Source organism: Anser cygnoides, chromosome 14, assembly GCF_040182565.1.
Source record: "Anser cygnoides isolate HZ-2024a breed goose chromosome 14, Taihu_goose_T2T_genome, whole genome shotgun sequence".
Classification (NCBI taxonomy): domain Eukaryota; kingdom Metazoa; phylum Chordata; class Aves; order Anseriformes; family Anatidae; genus Anser; species Anser cygnoides.
Window position 1 is genome coordinate 5080260 of NC_089886.1, and position 26590 is coordinate 5106849.

Below are 26590 nucleotides of genomic sequence, written 5' to 3' on the forward strand. Positions count from 1 at the left end.
TGCAGTGAAGGCATAGCTCCTGCTACTCATGCAACCAGTTCCTCAGGTTTGCACAGGCCAAAAGAAGCAGGTACACTCAGATGTTGGTGATTGAACATTGATGCTAAAAACATCGTGTTTCAAAGCTGGGAAAGCTGATCCTGAGAATCATTCCAGAATTTCGGGTTCTTTTTTGGAAAATTACAACTGATGCACGTTCTTCTCCTCTCCACAGAACTCAAGTTGCATCTCCTGCTCCAGGCAGTGTACTGGAGAGGTCTTCCATCATGCACTGAGGCTCTGAGTGCGATCCAGTGGGATCCACCTGTATCACAGTGCCCGTGGGACTGCAAGAGGATGCAAATGTGTTGGTATACACTGTACTGGTCTGCACAGTCGCTAGGGTAAAACAGGAGGAGCAGTGACGCACTAACAGCTTGCATTTGCTCATTCTGTCAGCTTGTCACAGCCTCACTACTGCTTCAGCTCGCTCCTGGTGTGCCAGACAGCGCCGCTCTGCAGCATGGCTGTGCAGACAATCTGTCAGTGCCGGCAGCGGGAGGTTAGCGGGTAGCTGCATGCTGTTACGTGGCGTTCACGGTGACAGGTAAGGCCAAAGGGAACTGTTACATACTGTACCAGAAGCAAGAAAGAAAAAGGTCAGACGCATTAAGTAAAAACGGGAGAGGGAGCAGTGTGCCGACATCTGCAATTGACAGTGTGTGAGGTTTATGTCCTACCTCCTGGCATCCTGCAGGCTTCAAAGCCTTAAAGAAGTTAGGAGGGAAAGTCACCTGGGAAGACTGAGACAGTGGGAAAGGGAAATTAGAAGAAGATCTGAAGTGACTAGTGGCTGGAGCACTGCTCTGGGACATGGGTACTAAGATGCCTCAATGTCAGGATCTCAGCAACAACCGTCACACTTATGAGAATGTTTCATTCAATCCGAAGGGAGGCAAAGCCACAAACCAGAGCCCCAGAACTCTGTTGAAAATGCCTCACATTTTTCTGATGTAAAGATGAACTAACCTTGTCCAGCACGGGGTCATCCAGCCGCTGCTGCTCAATGCACTTGTGACAAACTCGGGACAAAAGCTCATGGGGTTCGATGAAGAGTCTGGAACTCAGCAGGAATGTAAAGATATAGGCTTTCTGTGGGAGAAAGTCAAGCAGACCTGCTGTAAGCCAGCCACACAGTGGGTAATATTAGTCATAAAAGCCCGGAACTCCATGGTTTTATTTCCACTGGCACAGACAGAACACAGCTGTGTATCTAAAAGCCATCAATTCCTGGCCCCTTTAAGCAGAATTGGTTGCAGTGGGCACAGGAGGCAGCAGCATCTCCTACCTCCACGGCATCCATGTCCAAACTTTTCTTGCCCAAACCCTCTGCAAAGTTGCAACGAAGACTGTGTGTAGGTCACTCTGCAGGAGCTAGCCCAGGTATTGGATACAGCACCAGCAGGAATGCACAGAGACCACTGGAAGCTGATCGTGTAGACTCAGGCATCCCAGTGCTCAGAAACCCCCAGATGAATCACATTTTGTACTGCCCTGAAGGTCTCACTCTGCCTCCTTCAGGGAACATTTCATTTATTCTACTAACTCCCCAAAATACGTTTCTATCAGCTAAACTATACCACGTGCAGCCTCACATCGGTAAACCTGAGGGGAGCAGGCCTGTTGGATAAATCCTTGGATTATTTAAAGTATTTCTGCAGTGAAATTAAAATGTATGCATGAATCCTCAGTCATTTGCTTCCCAACCCGCCCTGGTGCCTGGATTATCTTCTTTCCCCCAGACCTAGCCATGCTCCTGAGCAGCAGGTGTAGTATTTCCTATCACACATTGCTTAATGAAAATCTCACAGACTAATCTGGCCATTACCTATTTTTATTGCCTTTCTGTTCTTCTTTAATTAACATGCTTCTTTATTACTTATTTTTAGCTGATCAGAAACTGAGCTGCGGGTAATTTAAAACACGCTGTCTGCTCTGCATTGATAACTTTAGTAGCTCTCTAAACTGCCCAGAAGTCAATGCTACTCCGGTGCTTTGAAATACAGGCCTTTCCACAGAGACATATTAGCACTTGAAAGTCTTCCAGTAAAATTCTGTTCTGAATTCCACTGAGTATGTGCAAAATCCAGTGAAGTCAATGGCTTTCAGGACCATAAACCTGCTCACAGTTTAAATCCTCACACTGCTGATGAGGAAACACCGAATATTCACTGATGGAGTGAGGCTTAGGGTCCAGATCCTGCTGTCCAGTGACTGCAAAGTCACTGTGTTCATAACCCCAGGTAAATTAAGAAGCCACCAGAAGCAGCGTTTCTGTTGTCACTGAGGGAACGCTTTGTATGTGCAGTGAAACCTGGATGACTTCAGCAGCTACTCAAATTCAGCTAATTTAATGCCAGTTCAGACTGGAAATTTTTTGCTTCAGTCTTCATCTAAAACTCTCTGGGATGCACTGCTATTTCTGAAGTGCTCCTACTGATAAATCACTAATTCATCATTGCCACAGCTTCTCCCCCTGCCCTGTTCTCTTACTTACAGGCAGCATCAACTCTGGGAGCTACTTTTTCATGGAAACAAATGCAGAACAGTAAAACAGCATTCAAAGCAATTCATTAACATACCCAGCCTTTACATAAGCTCTCTTAATTCAAAATTGAACACATTTGCACTTTTGCATAAAGCTCTGCCCCAATTCATCAAAAATAAACTGGTTATTGTACTGTGAATGGCTTACTTCAGGGTAGTAATCAGTGGTAGGTATGAGATGCTGGATTAGAGCATCCAGAGATGCTGAGGTAAGGTTTCCATCCTGGAAGATCAGTCCTCCTTGTTCATCTTCTTTTGCAGTATGTAGATGAGGGCTGAAGCTGCATGGGGTAAACATACTGGTAGAAGTCAGCGTTTGGGGCATGCCTTCCTGCAAGAGAGAAAAGCTCACATCAGGCAAAGATCCGTCAGGTTCACAGCCACAACTGCCTTCAGGTTGCTTTGAAAACCAGAAGCCAATACTGAGAGCCTCCTGTTCACATCCTCTCTTCATTATATCACCTTTTAGAGTTGTCATTAGCAGATAACACCTGTGATGGGAAATACACAGGCAAATGTTTTGATTTACACCTTTGGATTTAGGGTAAGAGGGAGAAAAAAGGGGGTGCCAGCCTGGGTTTGCTCAGGAAGAGCTTTGTGAAATGCTCCGTGGCTCCCATGGGACAGGAGAGCCATCAGAGTGAGCAAGTGGCAGCAGCAGGAGCAGAAATCAATTGGAGGAGGACGGAAAAATAGAAAGAGTTGGAGAAACGGAGAATGTGGGAGGTGATAAAGAGATTAAAGGGCAAAGAAGAGAGAAGCGAGGAAGAGGAAGAAGGCAGACACCTGCACTATTTTTGGGGTCTGAAGCTAGTCAGCCCTAGATCTATACTTAGGTACTAAGTATATGCTTCAGAAAGATCCTGAGCAGTCATCAGCTTCACTAGAGCTGCAGAGTCCTCAGCACCTTTGAAAGGAGGCCAGGCAAACTCGCAGCACGTAGCCCAGTTTCAAGCTCCCTGTATTTCAGTTCTCTGGGCTGTCCAGGTTGCATTCTGGGCTCTGTCTCAATGTTGTGGCTTACAATGAGCTTTAAACGTTTCTTCTGTACAGCAAAATAGTTTTGTTTCTGAATTGGTGCACGGAGAGGACAGATCTTGCCCTGAGGGCTTTAAAGCAGTTCCAGCTGTCTCCGAAAGCCCCCTCAAAGCTCTGCTCTCGGCTAGAGGCTGGGCTGCAGGACAGGGACTGGGAAAAGGACAGCGCACGCTCGCTCCCAGGTCAGCAAATGCATCATCCAGACCAAGGTTCTTTGAACACACAAACCCTCTGTGACCTGACAATTTGCTTCGAGATTTGATTTACCTCAACAGGAGGGAGGATGGGAAGAGATGACAAAAGGGAGGAGTCCTTGAGCCAATCTCTGCTCCCCTGAGCAGCTACAAAACATCTCCCAGGACCGCAGCTCTCCTTCCCAAGCATACCCTCTGCCTGCTGGAAGAGCAGGATCTGCGCCCTGTGGCCTGCAGGGCCAGCGCCCGCCTCCCACGCAGGGAGGCACAGGGCCACAGGCTGACGCTGCCTGCTGCGACGGCTCGTCCTGCCTGCTGGTGCTCGGCCCCAGGCACTCAGCAGATACACCTTTTTTTCCTGGCATCCTTCTCTGCCATTTCCTTCACCCTGCTCCACCTCGTTTTCTGCCTCTTTGCCATCCCACACGGCTTCCAAAGCTGCCCCACGGATCTGGCTTACAAACCTGAGCTGACGTTTCTCCCTCAGGCTTACAGGGCGCGCTGTACCCCTGGCAGCCAGCTCAGCTTTAGTCCCACGCACGACATTTTGTAGTTACTCCTCCGAAGAGCCCCGCACGCAGAAGCACCTCTCGGCCCGGCACAGCCCAGCTACTCCCCCGGGCTCAGGCTGCTGGGAGTTGCCGGCCCAGAGCAATGCTGGCCGCCGAGGGGAAGGGCAGCACCCGTAAGCCAGGCCGGGTGCGAAGCCCCGGGAGACGCCGGGAGCTGAGCCCCAGCACGGCGGGAGATCAGGCTGTACGAGCAGAACTGGGGTGGCTTCACCCTTCAAAGGAGGGACCGTTCCCCGAGAGCCGGTGGCGGGGTTACGGCATCGTCTGGGAGGCCGGGAGCAGGGCTGCCTCTGGGGTCTGCAGCCCGACCAAAGGGAAACAAACCCCTGCCTCGACTGCAAGGCAAACGAGATGGCGAGGATTTCGGTTTAAGGACCGTAATATCTAAACGGCATCCCAGGCAGAACGAAAGTTGAAGTATCCAGTTTTAATGATCGTGCAGATGTGCCTGTTAATAAGGCTTTGAGAGCAAGTAATTGCTGCTTTTTGTACACAGCTCAGACGCCGTGTAGTAAATGGGAGAGACTGCCAAATCCCATTTGTTACTTCTACCACGCTCCATGTTACATCTTGTTTCTATGGCAATAATCCCAAGAAAGATTACATGTCCGTATAGATCAAGAAATAAATCTTATGGACATATAGCTGTCCAGATGACAAAAAGTTAAAACAGCTGTGAACTTACAGGGCACATCCCGGCCTCGGTGTAAAACAAAACTCAAAGTAATGATTTATTCAGTGCAATCCCTCACTGTCAACGCCATTTTTTATTATCAAATAGAAGCATATCTAAACAGGATATTGCCTGAACTTTTGCATCTCATTACATGAGAAATCTTGCTGAAATGCACAGTAATACTTTTTAAAAAGTTATCTTTTCTTTTTTTAACTGAATAAAACCAGCTGTACAAACGTTGCTGAGGCATCCTTCTTGGGTACTGTTAAGAAATTAAATTTCACTTCATACTGTGAAGTTCCTGCTCTGATCTCAAGTTTTCTGAGCTGGTGCCTGGCTGTCACCTCACTTGCCACTGAAGGGAGTGGCACTTCTGCCATAAATGACGTGCCTTTGTTGCAAACCTGAAGGCTTTAACTTCATGGCTTTTGGCTCACTGTTGTCTGACACTGTTACCCTCAGAGCAGGATGAAGACCAACTCTCCACAGACCAAAACCCCCTGCACTCCTCATCTTGGTAAGAACTAATGCTGGCACTCTGCAGACAGGAGTTTAGGACGGTGACTTTCCTGCTTGCGACACCTTGTTTCTTTTTCTCTTCCTGCAGCTTCCAAAATGGTCTTTCCAAAAGCTCTAAATAGAAATAAGATCTTGCTTTGAAACACTCCGAGTGTGGGACTGGCTGCAGTGGGCAGAAGACGGGGTTGTGCTGTCAATCACCTACAGAATACAGGAACAACGAGGGAAGCACTGAGAGAGGAAAATGAAGAAGCAAACAAGAACCTGAAGGAGATTCGCCTTACTGTACCAAGCGCCTTGTACCATGGAAAAGGTCGGTGGTAGAGGCAGAGCCAGCCCCTCTCGGGAGCACAGCGAGCGGCTGAAAGGCACCAAGCACAGGCTGCAGGAGGGAAATTCCTGCTGAACTAAGAGAAAATCCTCCCGAGTGCAGAGTGCAACTGGAACAGGGACCTGGGCAGGAGGATGTTCAGTCTCCATCCCGGGAGATTTTCAGAACTCAGACAGACAAGGCTCCAAGCACCCGGAGCAAAGTTTGCAGCTAATCCTGCTCGGAGTAGGGGCTTGGATGACAGACCACGAGGGTCCCTTCTGATCAACTTCTCTGTGATTCTGATACGTCTCTCTCAAACCAGTGCAGTATTTCCCCATTTCTTGGCTATATCGTAAGTAGGGAGAGAATATCACGTGGGGGAGTGAAAGCTTCCTTTTTAGTGTAAACCATAACAAGTAAAAATCTAGTCCAGATCATAAGATATTTGTAAAAAAAGTCCATGTTGGGTATAAAAACCTTTTTCTACTTTACCTGGAAATAACAGCCCAGAGGTGGCCCCAGATTCCACAGTATTTCAACACACTGATGAAAGCAGGTAGCCCACAGACACTTCTCACTACAAATTATGCTGTTCACACAAAACGTTTAAGGACTTGATTCATTGAGCCAAAACAAGGAGCCAATCACCAGTGCCTGGGAGAGAAGCCACCCACAAACTCCACACCAATGTATATCTGCAAGTGTCTTAAAACCTCTGGAAAAGCAGCACCCACCTGGAAAACTGAGCAGGGAATGACTTGGAAAAGGGCTGCCTAGCCACGCACTGAGCAGGGACCCAGCAAGCTGCAGGAAGCCTGCCTCTTCTTCCACTCACATTTCTCCAGGCTCAATTCAGACTGCAGCAGGAGAGGTCTGGTGGGCTGGCGGAAAGCTAAGAGGCTGACAGCTCGGCCTTCCTCCTGCTAGCTGGTGACCAAGGCAAGGCCACGAAGGTAAATACCCGACCAGTGGAGCTCCACTGCAAGGCAAATACCCCAGCAGCATTCTTCAACTCCACTGCCTGCCATCACAAACGTCCCCTTAGCAAGTACAGTTAATGCTTACGTGGACACAAAATGTTCGGGAAACGTTTAATGTGTTTTTCAGCAGCTTTGATGTGATAAGTGTTTTATCCTTTTATCAAAAACTTAATCATACTGTTTACTTTTGATCTTCATTTCATCTCTGCCTTCCATCTGCTCTGCTCCTCTCAAGGGGAAAACAAGAGCTGGGACCATGTGACAAACAGAGTGGGGCTGCAGACTTATCTTCCCACCCACTTAACTTCCAGATTAACAAAATAAATAAAACCCTTCCCACTTCAGGGATGAAAGGCACAAGCTTTTGAAGATCTCCCACCAGAATTACAGGAGCTAGAGAGGATGGTAAGGGAAGGTGTGGAGGCTGGGGCGTCCACCTGTGCCATCAGGGAGGCTTCGGTTTCGTTCCCTCTCCTGACCATGACAGCGGGGTCCTCCTCGCAAGGACGCAGGACACGTGAGGCAGCGCCCAGCGAGCACAGGCAGGCACTCACCAGGGTACAGGAGACCTGAGGTCATGCATAACCTGGCAAGGCACAGACTTGAACAAATATCCCTAATCCAGAGCAAGGTGGAGTGGTTCTTATTCCCATCTGAACAAAGGTGGCAGATGTCTCGCATCCCGTCTCAGTCCTGCAGAACTCTCTATCGAGCAAGCTGTCACCAAGAGCCAGAGAGTTCAAGGAAATGAAGATGGTACACATTGATTTTTTTGGGGAAAAAAAAATAATAAAAAAAAACACTTCTGGGAGAATTTCTGGCCAGCTTTAGTAATCAAGCCTATTATCCAACCATTGCTGATATCTCCATGTGACACTGGAAGAGCTTTGCTGAAGGATTTTCTCTGCCTCAAAAGCATCAGCAACTGAGAGATGGAAGAGAGAAAGAATCACCGGAATCACAAGCAGCTACCACCTTCTCTAGGTGGATGTTGGTCCAAGTAATCCAATGGACGGCATGGGTCTGCAGCACAGAGCAGACATACAAACCTCCTTCAACGTTGAGCTGCAATACCACCAACCCCAGGTGCCGTTTGTTCTAACTCACATGCAGGTGAATCCTGTCCCCCCCAGAAAGTCACTGCTGTGATGGACAAACGGTAGGATGGGAAACCAGAGCCAAAGTTGGTCTACTTCATGCTGCAGGTGGGAGAGGAACCAACTCCCAGTCTATTCAGCAGACTGAGGTCCAAGCTACAACCAGAGCTACCGGCTAGGTAGCCTGGAAACGACTTTGACCCCGAAGCTGAGACTCAGGCAGGTAACGACCGAAGCACAAACAGTCACACTGCGGGGCAGGTCGCACCACGAAGGTAGGTTTTGAGTCGTCCCCGTTGACAATTTCACAGGCAGCCTGAAGGCAGAACCCAGAGCCACGAGGCTCTGTCTGTCTGTAGATGCACTATTTGGCATGAAGACACTTTATCAATGATGGCTGAGAACGACAGACACCCAGCTTTAAAATTAGACCGGAGATGCTCTTGTAGGCTCATTATGCCAGCTTTCATGTTGTGCTAATTGTCAGATGTAAACACCAGCATTTATGTCTCAGGTTTAGAGCTCCCAATGCCTCCTTGCTGGCGATCAGCTTAACTGTGGTGTTACAAACTTTGGGGGACTCCGACACGACGGGAACACATCCCCTGCTTTGTCCAGCCAAGCAGAGACTGTCTCCTACAAGTGCCCACATATCTACCTCCAAAGAAATGGTGATACCGCGGCATATTGCCAAACCAGGGCAGGGAGCAGTGTCAGCACGCCCATTAGGAGCTGGGGGAGCCAAAGATCAGGGCTTCTAACAAAAGCAGGGTTCTTCAGCAGCAGAGAAATCTAGGTTTTTAAAATGAGTCTTTCCTAGGGGAGCTCTGTAGGAAAATGAGCGTTTGTCCAAGTAGGTCTGCCTCGGATTACTGTAACAGAGCTTCAGGAACCCTTCTGCTGGACACCGGGAGGTGAAGGAGATACAGCCTCTGTGCAAGGGTCTCACCTGCCTCACTACCTAACCACTGCTGTCATCCAAGCCCTACACACCGCTGGGCTCAGCAGAGACTTCAGTAACACATGCTCATTTTTCTTTACATTAATTTCAGTAATTTTCAAGCTATTCATCTTTGCAGACAAAAAAACAAACAACAAAACAAACAAAAAAAGACACTAAACTTTGGATAATCACGGTGCGTTAAAATTCAGATTTTTTTTTCTATTTCTTTTGTAGGGAGCAAAGCAGCGGAAAGAGGAGAGAGAGGACTCTGATGTTTCAGAGAACAAAAGAAAAACCACCGCAAAGTAATTGCTTCCAGTTGTCAAGGCCATGGTTGTAAATATTTTTCCAGCAAGAGTACCTGGCATTAACAAACTCATAATGTATTTGATGCTGATGCAATTAGGAGGCTGGTAGCAGATGTAACTTTCTTTTCACCTTTTCAACAGTTCATAAAACATTCAATTTACAGTCCGCGAAGTTGTGAGATTGCAGAAAGCTCAACCTGTCAATCCCAATACTGCTGGAAATGGTTAAATGAGCAATATAATGAAGCTGCGCAACTTACAAACACAAAAGAATCAGAATGGAAAAGAACCATGAGATAGAAAAGGTGGGGAAAGAACACTTAACTGCAGTATTCTCCCAACTCCATAGCAATGACTGCATTTGGACGCGGGCCGGCTCTCTCCCCTTTCCTTTCCATTCCTTGCACCGGCTGAGGCACTTTGCTGAGATTCCCATGAATGAGATCGCAAGAGCAGCAAGTGAATTTCAGGGCTTTGGTTTCTGGGTATCTAATCGGAATTAGATGACAATTCTATTTCCTCTGATCCCATCTGGTTCTCACCTCTTACTCATCTCCGCCCCCAGTCAGCTCCCTAGGGAATTCACCCCACAGCCCTCCCGTGCAGAGCCTCCTCTGGGTGCTGCGGATCAGGAGGCAAGCGCAAACCCTCCTAATCCAGATTTAAGGGGAAAACCCAAACCAAAATGCCCTCTGCTGTATAAAGCGGCTACAAACCTGCACACTGAACAATTCTTCTTGCGTTTCCACCTTCCCCATGGAAAGTGCTCTAACCAAGAGCACCCCAAGATTCGGCCCAGGAACAGGGCCTGGCACTTCCAAACCAGCACCGACATCGCCCCAGGAACGGCCTGAACACACAGACAAGCCCCCAGGTCTCTGTCCTGTCCCTGCTGGCACTCGGACGAGGCACGGAGCCACGCTGCTCCGGGCAGGCACACGAAGCAGGCCAGCTCCTGCTTTGCAGCAGCCCTCCAAAACCAGAAAGGCCCAGCGCAAGCAGTGCTCGCAGCCTAACTCCATTCCCCTAAGGACACTGCAGGACGATCCAGCTCAAAACCCACAGAAATTACTGGGCTCTGCCTCTCACGTACTTACTCTGAGCTAGAACAAGAGCTTTTATTCTCCGAGATATGCACATAACTGCTTTCAAAGGCAGCCAAGAGGAGTGCGTGCCTACACCTACCAGCCGATTCTTTGCCATCGTCTCAGTGAGAGCGATCACAGCTCCTCTTGCACTCGAGGTTTACGAGAAACATCTTGCAGTCAAACTACTACAGTGGAAAAACCACTACGCTAACCAATTACCTCCAAATGTGACAGACGTGGCTCTGAACGAGGCCCAATTTGTAGGTAAGGAGGAGACATTAAATCAATTACCAGTACAGGGCAAGCGAGAACAAGGTCACCTTGCTGACGGAATATTTCTGTTTATGCTCCTGTCCGAGTATTTTGCTCGATAGTGAAAAATGAAAACCTGATTATCATGAATTTGGTAGACTGGGCTGAAGTAGAATGTAAATCAGAAATGAGGAGATTTATGGCCAATTAAATTGAACTCCAATCAAAATCTCATTCAGGCAACAGTTCCCTGGGGGCTTCAATTTGTTAGTGCCACATTTTTTTAATAACTTTCTTTTTCATGTAACATCAGCAATAATAAAAGCCCTTCAATAGCAAGCGGAGCAGCGAACCCGTTATTTATCTCATAATGCCATCATCGCCTGGGATCAGAAAGCACTGCCAGCACGCGATGCCATCGCTCGGGAACAACCCCCCGCAAAACTGCCCCAACGCAAAGCTTTTTTTCCTTAGTCTCAGAACAATTTCTCTTTTCATTAAATTGGTTCAAGCCTGAAGTATTTCTCCTGAGTAAGAGCGAGCTGGCACTAACCCTGGCACGAGACTGAACGCAGCCTCTGCTATCTCGGGCTGCCTGCACGGCGCAGCCGCTGTCCCGGTGCTACCTCTGCGGCGCGGGGCCCGTGGCGTATCTGCGCCTCGTCACTATCAGACTTTTAGTAAAGGAGAACTCCCATCAGGGTACTGCAGGTGCCCTTGACAGCATTCAAATGTATGCTAAAGGCAGCAGTCTGGATTTCTCTCGCTTTAGGCAAGGAAATCCATTTTCTGCTCTAACCTGCCGCCTCTCCCCTAATGCCTCCCCCTGCCTGCCGAGTTCCTGGTGAAACCCTTGGACAATATGCAGATTATTCTGAGGTACAGGAGTTTTTTTTTCCTTTAGGGAAAGGCTAACTAGAACGTAAATGGAGTAAGGAAAATGAGAGTGCTTAGAGTGGGATCGAGTTACTATAGGTTTTGTTAAAGGCAGATTTGTAAAACTGCCCAGAGCGAAGTCCGAGCTCAGCCAGGCGTGGACAGCGAGGGAAATCCCGGAACAAAACCCTGCCGGCAGCGTTCCCAGAAACCACCGACAGCAACAGGAGCCTTTGGCTCATTTCAGTCACTGCTGATGGGCCACCACTGTGACTGCCTGGAAATCAGTCAACACTTGGTTCTCTTGCTTAGACAGAAGCGGTGAGGAGAGGAAGTTTTTTTAAGGATAACTAATAGCTGTTAGTCTGAAGGGTCGGGTGGTTTTGTAGGGCAGTCCGGGCTGCGGCATCATCAAAATCACGCTTAGAAAGGAGAAAGCTGCGTTGGGAATTGTATTTAATACCTCAGCCCAGGTGTGATGTTGTGACTGCCTGCAGACCTCAGCAGCTGCCTCCTCTCAGGAACTGCTCCTTCCAAACCAAACCTGGAGGAACCACAGAGGCTTGAAAGCAGCGTGGCAGAGTCCGGCCCCTGCAACACCGACAGCTTTGCATGAGCGAGGACGCCTCTCCCCATCTAAATGAATGCTGTCTCCACCGCATGCTGTCAGAATTACAATAGAAAGCCCGTAAATAAAACAAAAATGCAGACTTAAGTCCTCCTCTCATGACATCTTGGTGAGAACAGGCCCTGACAGGAATAAAAACCCTCCCACACTAAGCAAAGCGCTCCTGCTATTTATGCAGGAGGAAGAAGGAAAGCTGTATATCAAACAAATAATTACAAGAGCAGCTTTATCAGTCCCTGCTGATTACTCTCAGCTCGGTTTGATGATCCTGCCAGCGCTCCGCAGGTTGTTCAGAGAGGTGCGTGTCACAACATTTCACTCGCGGTTCTTTCATTTATTAGCACCTACTGCTACCTGTCTCGTAGTCAAAAATCTTAGCATACATTTAGAAATCGGTCTCCTGGAGCCTGTCAGGGAGGTTTAAAAACCTATAAATCATGTTTTATATGTACACATACACCCTCAGACAGACTTCGCATGCATATATGAATGCATAACGATGTATTTTGGGCACTGCACACGCACGCACACACATATATATGCACACACAGAGACACGCACACGTTTTTATATACGCACACCCCCACCCCCGTATGTAAATACAGCAATTCCAGTACCTCGCCTGTCACTGCTCTAGTTTGGGTAGGACATTTCATTTGATTTTTTTCTCCAAATTTGCTAAAATGTTTAATTTAAGAGGGTCTAATCTTTTTCACAGAAAGCGTCAATGTCTTCTGAGGAGCAACGTAAGCTCTGCCAGTCGCCGATGTCAATTTACCTCTGCTGTTAGTTACGCTGTATCTGAGCGATGCTCAGTTACCTGCTTAGCACAAACGCCTCGTGGATGTGTTCCTAGTGCCGCAGTTTGCCAGCACCCCCCAGATGGACGTTCCACCACGACGCGCCCTCCACGGCACACATCTCTGTGCTTGCTGTGCAGCACCCAGCCGGGCAGAGGGACAACCAAGCACTTGATTGAAGGTGCTCACAGTGCCCCATCCGCAGCTTGCCTTCAAAAGCCTCCCACTGGATCCAGGATGAGAAAACTGAGAGGTCAGAGCTGAGCCTGTCGCTGATGGAAACGGACACACGGGCTCCCAGCATCACTTGTTCTCCCAAATAACCCCTCGGCCATGGGCTGGGGAGGCACTGAAACCCCCAAGGACACTTGCACACGGGAATTCACCTGCCACCAGGGAACAGATGCAGAGCACCGGGGTTACGGCCAGCACCAGACTCTAGCTACGGATTTTGGTTATTTCATCCTAGCAGCCCTGGAGGACTCCAGGCTGACGAGCTGGTCCTTGTGCTGTATGGATGGCATATGGACGTGTCTCCCTAAAAGAAACGAGCTCGTGAGCCTTCAGATATCCCCTTCTGGAGCACCATCTGCACCCACCGCCAGTCCCACCACCCGCTACCACGGCGTGACCCAAGGAGCCGGGCACGGGCTGGCTCCCGGCACCTGCCTGCCCCTCGCCGCTTGCATGAGACAAAAAAGCAGCAACGTAGTCCATAGCTGTCCCCAGATCTAAACACGTTCGTGCTGGAATACGCTCAGCCCACGCAAATTCAGCCTTCATCTGGGCAGCCAAGGAGTTTTTTACTGACAGATTTTCTCTGGCTGGCTTAAGTACTCAAGGAAAAAAAAAAAAAAAAGACACTGCTGTTATTTAGGATAACACAGTAAGTCTGCAGCTGGCAAACAAGTCCCCCAGCTTCAGAAAGCATTTCAACTGCAGTCCAAGCACCTCCTGCCCACCGGTGAGGATGCTGGGCTCCCATGTCCCGGGGAAGCGCCGTGCTCAGCCCCGACCACCTCTTCTCCAGCGGGCACGGGCAGGGGGAGTCAGGCGCCGAGCTGACTAATTGCTCATTAGCAGAAATCAGCTCCGCGAGACACTTCTGTGATCGCTGCTAAAAATCTGTCATTAAAAGGGAACGCGGGCATCAGTTCTTCGCTTCCCATCAAAGCACCAGCTAGGTGACGCCAGCTCCAGCAATCTGCTCTCGGAGAGCCGAGGGACGTGCCCGTGCGGAGCTGCCACCGGCCCCCCGGCTCCCCTGCCCACCCCTCGTGTCGGCCAGCACCAGATGCATGGGGCAATAGCAGTGCTGTTTGCTCTCAGCAGCAGCCTCCCTCTGCTCCCCGTTAGGTAGAGGCTAGTTCTTACCCTGGAGCACAGAATTTAAGGTCCGTCCAAAATCTGCCATTGTTTTTCTCAGCGCCCATATAAAAATTATAACCTTTGGGAACCTGCGAGCCTTTGTGGAGCTAAGCCGGGAAGCTTGGTGAAATGCACGTGTAGCGGAGGAGCTGACTTATAAGGGGATGAAATTTTTTTTTCTTGGCATCATTCCACTGATTTTGGTAGTATAAAACCCAGGGGTGAATATAGTCCAAGACACACAAAAAACGAGCTAAATTCCGAACTGCATTTACTGACCTCATAACTCTGCAGCAGTTGAAATGTGGGTTACAAAGCCAATTTCCATAAAGGCCATGTTCAGCTAACAGTGGGAGACTGTGCTGACTCGGGCTGTGTGAGCACGCCACCGAGATATTTCCCACATAATCTACATTCATGCCATACTTTTCGGAAGTTCTCTAACGATGGTGCAAATCACGTCAAGCAGTAGACATGTGACCCACCAAAAGCGCAGAGCTTTTAAACTCATTATTCCAGTGACATAAGAAGCCACAAAACACTTTTTTTTTCTTCCCCTCACTCTCCAAAACTGCAGAGTAGCAGCTTGCTTAGCTTATAGGCGCTGTGTGGCTATGCACGTGTACCCCCCATAGCACCTGAAGCAAAACATGCTATACAGGGGCAGGGTGAAGGTCCCAAGATTTGTCTCTGGGTAGGGCCCAGCATAAAAAGCTATATTCATTCACTCATTTTGCTTGTTCCTTGAGCAATAGCATGTTTTTCAAAACAGCAACCACAATTGTTACGAAATTGTGCTATTTTAATAATATGACAAACTACTTGATACAAAATTTGAATGAACACCAGAGTTGTTACCCTTTGGCTAAATGTCTCACCCTTACTTAATCTTCTAAGACTCCAGACCTGCACAGACAGAGACATACACAACAGGACTTTAAACACTGTAGGGGAATTTCTGGTAAAATTATGCATGTACAGATATGCAAATATATGTAGGATTTGCAAAACGAAGAGTCTAATGTCACCTGTAATCTCTAGAGCACATAGATTTAGACATGCAATTGAAAAAAACCTTTGACTTCCCACACCTGCATGGGAAATTGAATGAATCAGAAGCTCAAATGAGGTCGGGCACTGCCACATAGCCGGAACCAAGTTCGAGCCATTTTATTTCTGTTCATCAGCCACAAAACACGGTAAGACCTTCAAATTAGTGTGACTACTCAAAAAGTATGCTGCTGCTGCTTCTTGTGGATAAGGGGAGCCAGCCCTGCTCCCCAAATATACCCAACTGCTCATGGAAACGTTCATGGCAACGAGGTTAGATCACGCCTTCAAAAATGCAGTCTCTGGTATTTTTAAGTTTTCTAGAAGTGCTAATACCAAACCCAGAAATATGCCGCTTGTCTTGAAATGTTTATTCAGCTAAATAATCATTTCAATTTGAATAATTCTAAAGCAGCTGAGCCAGCAGCCTGTTTCAAACAAAGAATATTGACAGGAATGAGCAAACACAGGTTTAAGATCAGTTTAAGGGAGTAACTGGAAGAAACATACAGCACGTTGTTAAGTGGACATAAAACAAATAGGCATATGTGATAGGAGACAGACAGGTCTTAAAGGCTATTTTAGTACTGCTTGGAAATAAAATAATAATAGAGATTCATGGTCAAGCCATCAGCAGTACATCTAAAACATGCATGGATGGATCTTTTCTGTTCCCAGTGCAAAACCCACTGCAGGGCCCAAGTCCTTGGGAACACAGCTCCAGTTACACTCACACAAACATTTGCTCTTGGAGGAGTTTGCAGAAGGATGGACACAGGACAGATGAAAATTTCATTGCCCAGTGCCTTGCTGGGAAGTCCGCTGGTGCTCCCACGGGGGACACAGTGAATGCGAGTGTGATTAAGAAGCTATCTGACCTCCATAAAGAAATGAAACTGTGGAAACGAGGGATTTAATGAAGTGCTGCATTCGATGCAAGGAAGTTTGAATGTTGGTTTGTAGGCAATAATAATTAGATCGGAAAATAGGTGAACGCCAGCCACATGAACCTTCAGTGAAGTTATTGGCAGTGTAACTGAGGAGCTGAAATGCCCTATACAAACAGCGATGCCCTTCCCCTGGTACACTGCAGCATTACACTTCAGACTTAGTGCATGGTTACTCTGCTCATTGGGGTGGCATGAAGATCTCGGATGCTTTCCACGCATTTTGAATTTTTTAGAGCTTCACTCCAGCAGTCCCTGCTGTACTTTTAGACGGCGCTGAAATTTCAGTCCCTATTTCCTTGGTGGCATACGGCAGCAAGAGAAGCCATTTAGGAGGGAACCGGGGAGGTAACCAGCTGGAAACCCACCATGAAGGAAAGACTCCACGTTACCTTCCCAAGGGAGACAGGCAAGAGTAAAAGTTAATGGAAGGATAATCAGAACTCACCAGGGATATCAGTTGATAGGCCAGGAGCATATATAACCCGAGACTTGTTTGCATATCAAGAGACTACAGGAGAGGTGTGACAGCCAAATGCAGCTTAGGAAAATACGGCTATCTGTAAAGCCGATAGCTTCTTTGCATGTGAAAACACAATCCTAACGTTCAGCTTGGCACCTGAAGGCTAAATAACATCAATATGTCTGTTTTGCGCAGCCCATACAGTGAAATCGCTTCTTATGACATTTATATTGCTCTCAGCAGCCACGCCTGGGACTCAGAGAGACAAGCTGGGTGGTTTTCCCCCGTACCTCAGCTGGGAGCCCCTTCCAACACTGGCACAGGAGCCCTTTGGAGAAAAACAAGGAGTTCACCCACACCCGATTTCTGATTTCCTCCCATGCTGTATTAAGCATTTTGCTCAAGTATTTTCTTGGAAATAAAGGTAACTGAAGATCCCCACGACTCAACTTCGCTTCCAGTCTGCACATTGAATAATCCCTCCAGCTGGTCCGCACAAGTGCCACCGCGCTTCGGCCAGATCCGTGCCCCGACCTCCCTGCCAAGCCCAGCACAAAACTCTCCTTCTCCTCCTGCTCCGGACTGCCTGGCAATGTCGCTACATGCTATTAAACAGTATGAAAAGGAAGGATTACTGAAAGCCTTTCATTGGGCTAAGCACTCAAACACAGGATTTTATTATTAGAATCTGTTTTGTCAAAAAGCAGGATATTGGCCAAGATTATCTCAATCTGTTTTGTGATCATTTCAGTGAAATCTTCCATGTTGGTCAAATCGAGAAATGTGTGGGAAATTAAGTTATTTATCCCATTACGGCTCTTTTACTGTGCAAATGACCAATATTCTTCTTTATTGTCAGGGCGTTTTTAAGTATGTGCCTGTCATGCATAAATATATAACTGCTTTCTTGTTTATAATTTTTATTAACATACTGAATATTTAGATGGCTGCCACATAATTACCCGGGGAGAAAAAAATTTCCTCTTCTACATGGTGCCAATTCACCATCACGTTACAGGACTGCGGTCCATTTTACTGTCTTATTCATTTCCCAGTGGGAACTCAATTCAGAAATTCCCAAATCCTTCACTTTTAAAACATCCCTTTTTATGTTTCAGTGGCTCTTCATTCCACTCCACTGACACACACGAGCCAGGAGAAGCTGGAGTCGAAAGGTTATTCTGGACCTCAGTCGGTTGTTATTCAGTGCCCACGCTTACAAAAGCCTCCGGGACCTCACCATTTCCAAACTACCCTCCCACAAGGAAAGGTTTTGTTCCAGCACCACCTCTCCATCCTCTCTAGAGTACCATGTTTTTTTTTTTTTTTCTCTTGCATCTGCAAATCTTTGATAATTTTCACCTTCTTTAGGCAGTTCAATGACACTTTTGATTTGCAAGTAAGTTCAGGCATGAATTTTATCGGATGAGTAGTTTTGCTATCTACATGCATTTTGCTATCGCATTAGTATTGGCTTTCTTCCAGCCAGGAGACTTAGAAGAATCTTGAAGAGGTCTTTGTATTCAGACCAAGCCTTCTGCTGAGCTCTGGGCACTATCTGTGAAGTGACTCTATGAAAATGACATCATTGTGTGGCAAACTTGTTCTTCTGACAGAAAATGTGTTTGGCAATGCAAGTCAAAACCGAGCTTTTTCAAATTGTCAGCATCTTGAGCTCCGTCTTGCAGCTAAACACCACGTTGTGTTCTTTCTCCTTCATGTCTCACACATCAGCAACAAGACGAGCTCGACAATCAAACCTGAGCTGGCGTTTTTTGTGATGACTCACGGAGCTGATTAAAATACAATTGCCCTACCACATTTGTACTGGCTCGAAACAGCAGCAAATGTATCAAAGAGGTGTCTCTTAATTCCCCACCCTTTGTTCAGAAAATTAAGCACACACAGAGAAGAGACAGATGCAGTAATGGAGTGTGCATTTTACTGTCATTTGTAACCAAGCCAACCCTTAACTAATGGGGCTTGATGCAGTTGTACATTATGATTTCAGATGGGCGTCTTTACTCACACTGAGTTATGCGCTCCGTGAGTAGCAGTAACAAAACCGTGCGCTCACGAACTGAAGCATTGAGAAATAAGGCCGGAGACAGACTCTGTAAGTTAAAATGACATTTAGTAGCATAACAGCCACATAACCTCAAGATAGAGGCTCTTAACCCATAGCAGGCTTATTTCTAATGCTGTATTTGTCACAGGTGACATGAAGTTACGTACTCCCCAGACAGCGGTGGCGCACAATAAAGAAACCTTCAGTCTCTCCGAAGGCAAAAATATTTGTCCTTGTCACCCAGCGCAAGACGGTAACCCCAGCCCAGCAGGTTGCAATCACACCAGCACTGAGAAACCAGGGGGAGGAAAATTAAAGCACGAAAGAGGCAGTGCCTACCTTTCGAGTTGATTTATCTCAAGGCATGCCTGTAACCCTTCTCTGCGAGACGCTGCTGCTGAGCGCTGGCAAGGTCTTTAAAAGTCTCTAAAGCAGTCAACAAATATCGACCTCTAAAACACCAGCCTGGCTGCTCCGTATGAACCTGGGGTATGACTCAGTGTGGGAATACGGCTTCAAAAGCAAGAATTTCAGACGGCATTCTCTTAAAAACACTTGGAAAAAAAACAGTTCATTTCAGATCAGTCTTCCTTCTTCCTGTTGTTTTTGTTCTTAATTGCATCAGGAATGAGCCTTTTTGGGCTCCTATTTTAAAAGTTTGGGCCTAGAGGAAGTTCTGCCAAGTCCTAGCAAAACACAATGTAATTTTAAAATTACAGTCTGACAAACTGCTGCTTAGAGAGACCGACCATCTAAATGACTGGGCAGGCCGTCTCAAATCGCTGCTTTACATGAGAAGAGAAAGGGCTGCAAGAATGCGGAGCGGTCGCTGCTCTAACTCCACGAGGGCCCTGGACTTCAAAGACATCTGAACATCACCGCATCGCTAATGCAAATCCCACGGCATTGCTCTGCACATCCTCAGGTGGCCTGAATTCAGCTGCCGTGCTGAAACGTCAGGACGGTACTGAGGCATGTCTGCTCATGCCTTGGTACAACTCCGGACTGATACCACACTGCTCCATCAAACAAAAATAAATCATGTCTCCCAGATATGATTAAATCCCTTTGTGTTATTTAAGTCTGAGCTGGACCGAGCCCTAGAGAACATTACACAGAGACTGGGCACCCAGGGAACGGCGGTGATCACCTAACCGAGTCAGATACACTCGGCAACAACCTAGATTCCAGCTGGACGCAGGATTGAAAAAGCAGTGATGGATGATCTCTGGGTCTCAGCAGAGATGGGAGGAACATCTATTTTCATTCCTCCAGACTGCTCTGCAGCCTTCAGCCCGTCAGCATTCAAACTGCCTGGCAGAGCAAAGCAGCCCAGGGTAACGTTGAGATGTGGTTCTGCCACAGAAATAGGAGAGATGAGGGAACGAGCCTCTGCTGTCCTTCCCCTAGGATCCCACCCGGCACCTCCAGGATCTCGATGCAAAGGGACGTGCAGGGAGAAGCCGTCCAAAGGCAGAGAAGACGCAGCGCTGTTTGCTCTCCACTCTACACAGCCGTGCTACAGGTACCGAGGTAATACAGGGCCCAAAGGAGGACAACGAAAGGCTGGGAAGCAGCTGGCTGAAACTCAACCCGGACTTCAGAAAAAAGCAGTTTGGAGAAAGTTTCAGCCACAATTCAGTCACTTTTAGCCCAAAACAAGCCCACATCCTGCAGTTGTCCCTCCTGTATCCAGCCTGAGGGACAGCATGTGACACGCTCGCTGCACTACTGACTGCCTTGCTGGCAGGCAAACAGCTTCTGGTTGCCTATTTTCACCACATAAGAGCTATCTTTTAATTTTATTGTATAGCAGCACCAGAATTCCCATGCAGCTCAAGGGGAGGGAGGGAGGACGTGCTGACCACACACCACCACCTGGACTGGGCTCACAATTGCCCAGGAACAGCTGGAAGGAGAGGCAGGGAAAAGCCAAGCAGCGTCTCTCTGGCATTATTGGAAGAAACCCAAGACCACTCTATGTACCTCTAGGCCTAAATACTTGTACATTTTCTAATTTCTTGCAAGAATTGCGTTAATTTCACACTCTCCTTCTGTCTTCAGGGCTACGAACAGGCTTTGCAACATTTAACAACAGCTACCAGAAGAGGCAGTTTCCAAAGATAAGAAGAGCAAAGCAGACGTGCACCTTCCTCAGCACTGCTTTGCTGTTAGAGGTTTTACTGTCACAGGGACACGTCTGTGAACAAGGAAGAATCAGTGCAATCACTGTGTGCTGCAGCTCATCCTAGGAGAACCACTGCTAAGGCAGGCTGTGGGACAGACGTTCACCAACCACAAAATGGAAACTGTAAAGGAACCAAGCTAACATACAAAGTGATCACTGGATGGAAGCATCATTGCATTCCTTGCATGCTTAGGCTGGATCTGGACCCAGGTCCTTCCAGAGGCCACCAGACTTGCGTATATCACCACATCCCGACAGCTAAGGCCGGTACAAACCACTCACAGCGCCACTTCCCAAGGTGCAGGGCCCCGCAGACCCAGCACCAGGACTTAGGGGCACCTGCACTACAGCTGCTGCAGCCAGGTTAGAGGGCTAAAGCAAGAAAAATGTGAGTTGGCTTGTGGGCATTTGATCATGGCCCAATCTGATTTATCCAGAGGGGAATTCACCCCTGAATTTGCCCCAGCTGGAAGAGCAAATTCACTTTTAAGAGTTTACAGACTTGAAAAAATTCAGACAGCTTGAGATGCTGCAGCCCCAAGCAGGCACGTGTCCCCCTTTCCCAGCTTTAGCAGTCTACAGAGCTCTGCTTGCTGCTGGCTGTAACCTAGAGCATTAAGGCTGTACAAGATTTACATTTAAAGCGTATTAGTAACACTTTTTAATGATGAGAGAGGCATTTTAGCAAACAGTAAATTCTGCAGAAGCTCTGCTTGGCAGAGTTATCAATAATCCTATTAATGACAAGGTGCAATTTACAGCAAAGTGGCAGTGGAAAGGAGATACAGTACTTATGTGAAACAAAAAGATAATACAATATTATTCCATTGACTGTGCTTTCTCTTAATTGCCTTGTTATGTACGCTCGGGGCACACAATCTATCATGGATGAAGTTGTTTGTTCATGAAGCGGCACGCAAGAGGTTTTTAATCCAAGATCCCTCTAGCTGCATTTCAGGATTTATTTCCGAGTTGTCTTTAATTTTTCTATTTCGTGTAAGTTTATCCTAATATTAGGGAGCACTCCTCTGAAAAGAAACTGCTGTGCTCAGTAGCGCTGCTTGCGCTTCCTTATGGGACTGCTTACCGCGGCGTCAGGCAGTAGGAGCACAGAGACAGGCTGTGCACAACAGGCTGCGCGGCTCCCGTCGCTTGCGTCTACCCCCCGGTTTGCAGAAGGGCTGCTGGTCCTCGGGACAGAATCCAACTGCTACTCATTTGTGTGCCAAAGTGACCCACGTTCAAGACACCAGGTTCGGTGCACGTATTATATTGTAACAGAGGCGTTAAGAATACCCTTTGCACAAATATGAAGTAACTCCATCAAAGCAAATGCCATCATTTTAATGCAATGAGCAAACTTGACCCCCTAAGAATTTATCCATCCTACTAACACATGAAAAAACTCTGGAAAGTTTAAAGACCGTAGAAAGACACTTTTGAGGCTTTTGAATTATTTTAAATGATTTGTTTTCAACATTAACTCATCTTCAGGTGTCTGTGTGGGAGGGCAGACAGATGGTTACCCAACTGAGGAACTTTAGGCTGTTCTTTGTACTACGGTAACCGCCAGCAGGCTGAAGATGGGCTTCAGACCAGACCAAAGTCCAAATAAAGAAGAAGAGACTATGGAAACAGCATGTAAGGGAACTGCTCTGATCTAACTTTCGTGTGGTTTTCCTTCAGCTTGGATTCCCAAGACTCTCACAGATGGATTTGGTCATTACGCCACGAACAGCTAAAATGCCCAAGATGCACATTTTTGTACCATATATAGTGCTAAGAATGTAAACTACACTGGGAAGGAAGATGATGAATGAATTTATTTTATTTGTAGTTTTAATTATTGGGTAAATTCCATTTACCACCTAGAACGTGAATGTGTTTTATTACAATAATAAGCCTTGGGCACGAATCCAGAAAGAGCTACCAAGCAAGGGGGCGGGGGCCTTAAATCGTGCTGGCTTGTGTTGAAAGCACTTGACATTTCTCCATTTCATTTCCTGGGTGCAACATCATAAATAAGCTCAATAAACTGTTGCTTACAGCCCCGGCCAATTTGAAACTCTACCTGATAGATTTATTTCAAGTATACTCTGTCCTCCAAAGCTGCCGGGAAACAACAACTTATCACTGCCAACCTGTTATTTCTGGACCTGACGCTGTCTGTAGCATCAGCAAAGCCATTTCCAGGGCTTGTTTGCAGAGTTGCTAAAAGTGACCAGGAGCTGATGGCTGCCTGAACGCACGGCTGAAGAGGCAGCAGAAAAGCTGAGTGACACTTGGCTGTCCTGCTAAACATGGAGACCACCTCAAAAGGCAGGAATAGATTTGGATTTTCTCCATACTCCACAGTTTAGGAGAACTAGGGAAATATTCCTTGCTTAGGATAATAACATTGGCTAATCTTTTCCTATAGCTTTACTTGGTTTCTTATAGCAACCAAGTTGACTTACACCAGAATAATTCAAAGTTGTTCAGAACTTTCTCTTGCAAAAGTCATCAGCTTGACATTACATGCCTCTGGCAAACACAGCAGGAATCAGCTGAGGGTGTTTCTCCAGGTGTGTGCTTGTTAAAATGCACACGTGTTGTTGGCATCCTCCGCACAGATGACTGATGTTAAGAGGACTGGAACACCAGTTGCAGCTGTTGGACTTGCCAACTCGAACAGCCTTAGTTTAAAAGAAACTGCAGACGAGATGGTCACGGTCTGCTCGATTAGTTCAGGTACACGGTGACATTAGTGAAGCCAATTCAATCCTGGGATCCTACACCTTTTGCACAGCTGATGCAAGCCGGCAGCTCACACTGCAAGAAGCACTTGCAACGCACACCTACCTTTGGGTTTTCCAACTCAGAAAGCCATTCCCCACTCCGGCTGTTATGATGCTCCAGCTTGCAAATCAAACCCTACCTCGCTCAGCCCTCCTCAAGGCCATTTGCCACCCACCACCCTCCAGGTGCCCGCAGAGTCTCACAGCGCCATTTCCCTCTCGCACATATTCCATGTGCCACTCCGGCCTCTGATCCCAGCTGGAGCTGCTGGGCAGAGGGAGACGGGCCAGGAGATTTCCGCATTATCATGGCTCTCCATGAATGACTTCAAAGGAAAGCACAGATCCTATCTCCTGGAGATTAGCTGGAGCTGTACTGCCTGCGTAGGCAAGCTTGTTCCTGCCTTTTATCCTGTAACTTGCAGGATCCTCGTGCAGCAGAAAATTCAAGACCACATTCACCAAAACCTCCTACACTGGGCCCGCAGAGGGTCGCTTCCAGGAGCCAGAGCCAGGGAGAGGATAACACAGCACCTACAGCCCCTCCTATAGGAAGGAGGTGCTTACTCCAAGGTATGAAGCAACCACCAAAGCTTTTGGGTAATAGGTATTCAAATCCTGCCTTGTTTTGTGTTCCAGAATTGCTTTTACTAGTTGGTTTACTAAACACACATAATTACATTTCCATGAACACAAAACCCATTTCCTGCCATGCCTTTACATTCAAATAAACAGCTCAGCAGTACACAAATGCATGTCTGACGGATAGCAAGTCCCTGGGAGCTCTGGGCGCCTCTTTACGTGAAGAAACTTTGCCTGCGAAGCAAAGAACAGGAGCCACAACTGTCAGGAGCAGTAAACAATGCTATCTTTAAAAAGTACGTGTGGGTGCCTGTGTGCAGCTGCGAAGCCCAGGGGAAGCTCCATATGCTGCTACATTTCTACTTAGTGCTGTCAGACGGAGGCTCCTTGGGCTCTGCACAAGCTGCTGGGGACCGGGCCGGGCCAGTCCCCGCTCACAGCTCCGCAGGAACCCCAGCACACTTCCGCAGGTCTGATTTCTGGCAGTCCCTGCAGCCGTAGTGTGGCTGGTTTTGCAATGACGCTTCTCACACTTAGGCTCTTGGAGGCACTTGTGGGGTTTCACAAGTGCCTCCGTGACAGATGGACTCTGGGTCCTCAAACATCCTAGCAGGAAAGCACTGGAGAGCCAGGGACAGAAGAAAGGCACGCTCTCCACAGCTTCTGCAGTGGCTTCAATGCGTCAGAGAGATCTCGGTGAAGGAAACAAGCTGAGCTCGACCTCTGTGTCCTGCTCATGCTAGCTGGAAGAGGAACGACAGGGCAGAGAGAACGAAATCACATGGCTGAGGTTTTCTCCCAGCAATGTTAGCTCAGCAGGACTGGCAGCCAGCACCAACGCCAAGCTCCCTCTGTACCCCCAAGCTTGCACACGCTCAGGGTGCTTGGCACGGCCTGCCTGCAGGTCGTTCCTGTTTCCTCACATAACCCGAAACGTGAACGAACCTCAAGGTTGTGGGGTGGCAGAGGTAAGGATGGCGCAAGTTTCCCTCCGCTGGCTGAATCCTCGCGCCGTGCCAACCGGTGCCGCATTGTGCGCGGCTCAAACTGCTCCAGCTCCCCATTAGCATTCTGGAGCACAACTTCATCCTCCTGCCTCAGAGACCAGCCCCTGCTTTACATAAATCTTTAATGAAACGCTCTGCCTCAAGCACCGATGCCTATGCACAAAAGGCAGAGTTGAAGGAAAACAAGGTTTTTGCCTCCAAAAACCAGCATTTCTACAGATAGCACATGGAAATTACGCTTGCTACCTCTCTGGGATCCCTGCAGCACCACTCAAGAGATGGTACAGCATCAAGAAAAGCAAGGAGGTAATAATTGTAAATAGCGTAGAGTAGTTTAACTGTGGTACATGCTAAAAGACAGCAGGCCTGCCCCAGTGTCCCAGCACCCACATACAGTTCATGCACGCGCGGGAGGCTGGAAGGCTGCGTGTGCCGGGCTGACGGCACTGGGTGCTCCACAGCAACCCAAACAGACTTCCAGCTGATCAGGAGACTGTTCTTAAAACCTCGAGATTTAAAACCACACACACAAAGTCTATGAATTTTATATTCCCTCTGCAATTCCGAGCACTTACGGTTAATGCTGTCGAGTGTTTCAAGTCCTTCTTTCATGAATGTAAATGTTATAAACGTCCGTCTCCCCCCACAACAAGCAGTAAACAGAAATAATAATGGAAACCGGCTGTACCGCTGTGATCCAGGGCTAGGAGCTGTGATTTTAGGATAAAACTAAGTGTCAAGAAACAAGATAAAATTGCAGGGACTGGCAACACAGTGCAATAAGGGCAATTACTGTCCTGATGTGCAACAGCGACCAGGAGATGTCATAAGGCCCACAGAGCTGAGAACGCAGACTGCAGCACAAAGCCATCAAGCATTTAAGGCTTCCTACCATAACACTTGATTGATGTTTTCAAAGCAGTCTGCAGGAATTAGGACATGTATCTTCCATTAATCTTAATGGAAGATGTTTGTTGAAATCCCCAAGACTGCTTTGAAAAAGAAGTATTTCAACTTCACAGTCTGGGTTGGATGCCTACATTTTCATTTTAATATTCACATCTGCATGTTGGCCCGAGGTCAGTAAATCATTTAAATGTGTGCTTCAACATGCACCAGCCAATAAGGCTACTCATGTGCTCAAAATTAAGTAAACATATAGATGCCCCATCCAACAGAGATGGGGTTGCTCACGTGATTCCGTGTTTTGCTGATCCAGTGCCTCAAGTCTGCAGAAGGGCTGCCATGAGGAAGTTGTGTTTTGCCAACA

General features: G+C 47.6%; 1 protein-coding gene across 4 annotated transcripts in view; it reads right to left on the minus strand.

Moving 5' to 3' along the window:
• The window catches only part of RASGEF1C (RasGEF domain family member 1C), a 105586-nt gene that overhangs the window by 30633 nt on the left and 48363 nt on the right, over positions 1–26590 (minus strand). For 3 of the 4 annotated variants that reach the window (XM_067005386.1, XM_067005385.1, XM_067005388.1), the window contains 2 exons: positions 2735–2917; positions 1009–1131 (listed from right to left, as the gene is read on the minus strand). In XM_067005386.1, coding sequence (XP_066861487.1) covers positions 1009–1131; positions 2735–2911 — 300 coding nt within the window. In that variant the 5' untranslated portion in view covers positions 2912–2917. The remainder of the gene's footprint in view (positions 1–1008; positions 1132–2734; positions 2918–26590) is intronic. The other variant, XM_067005387.1, reaches the window with a different exon arrangement.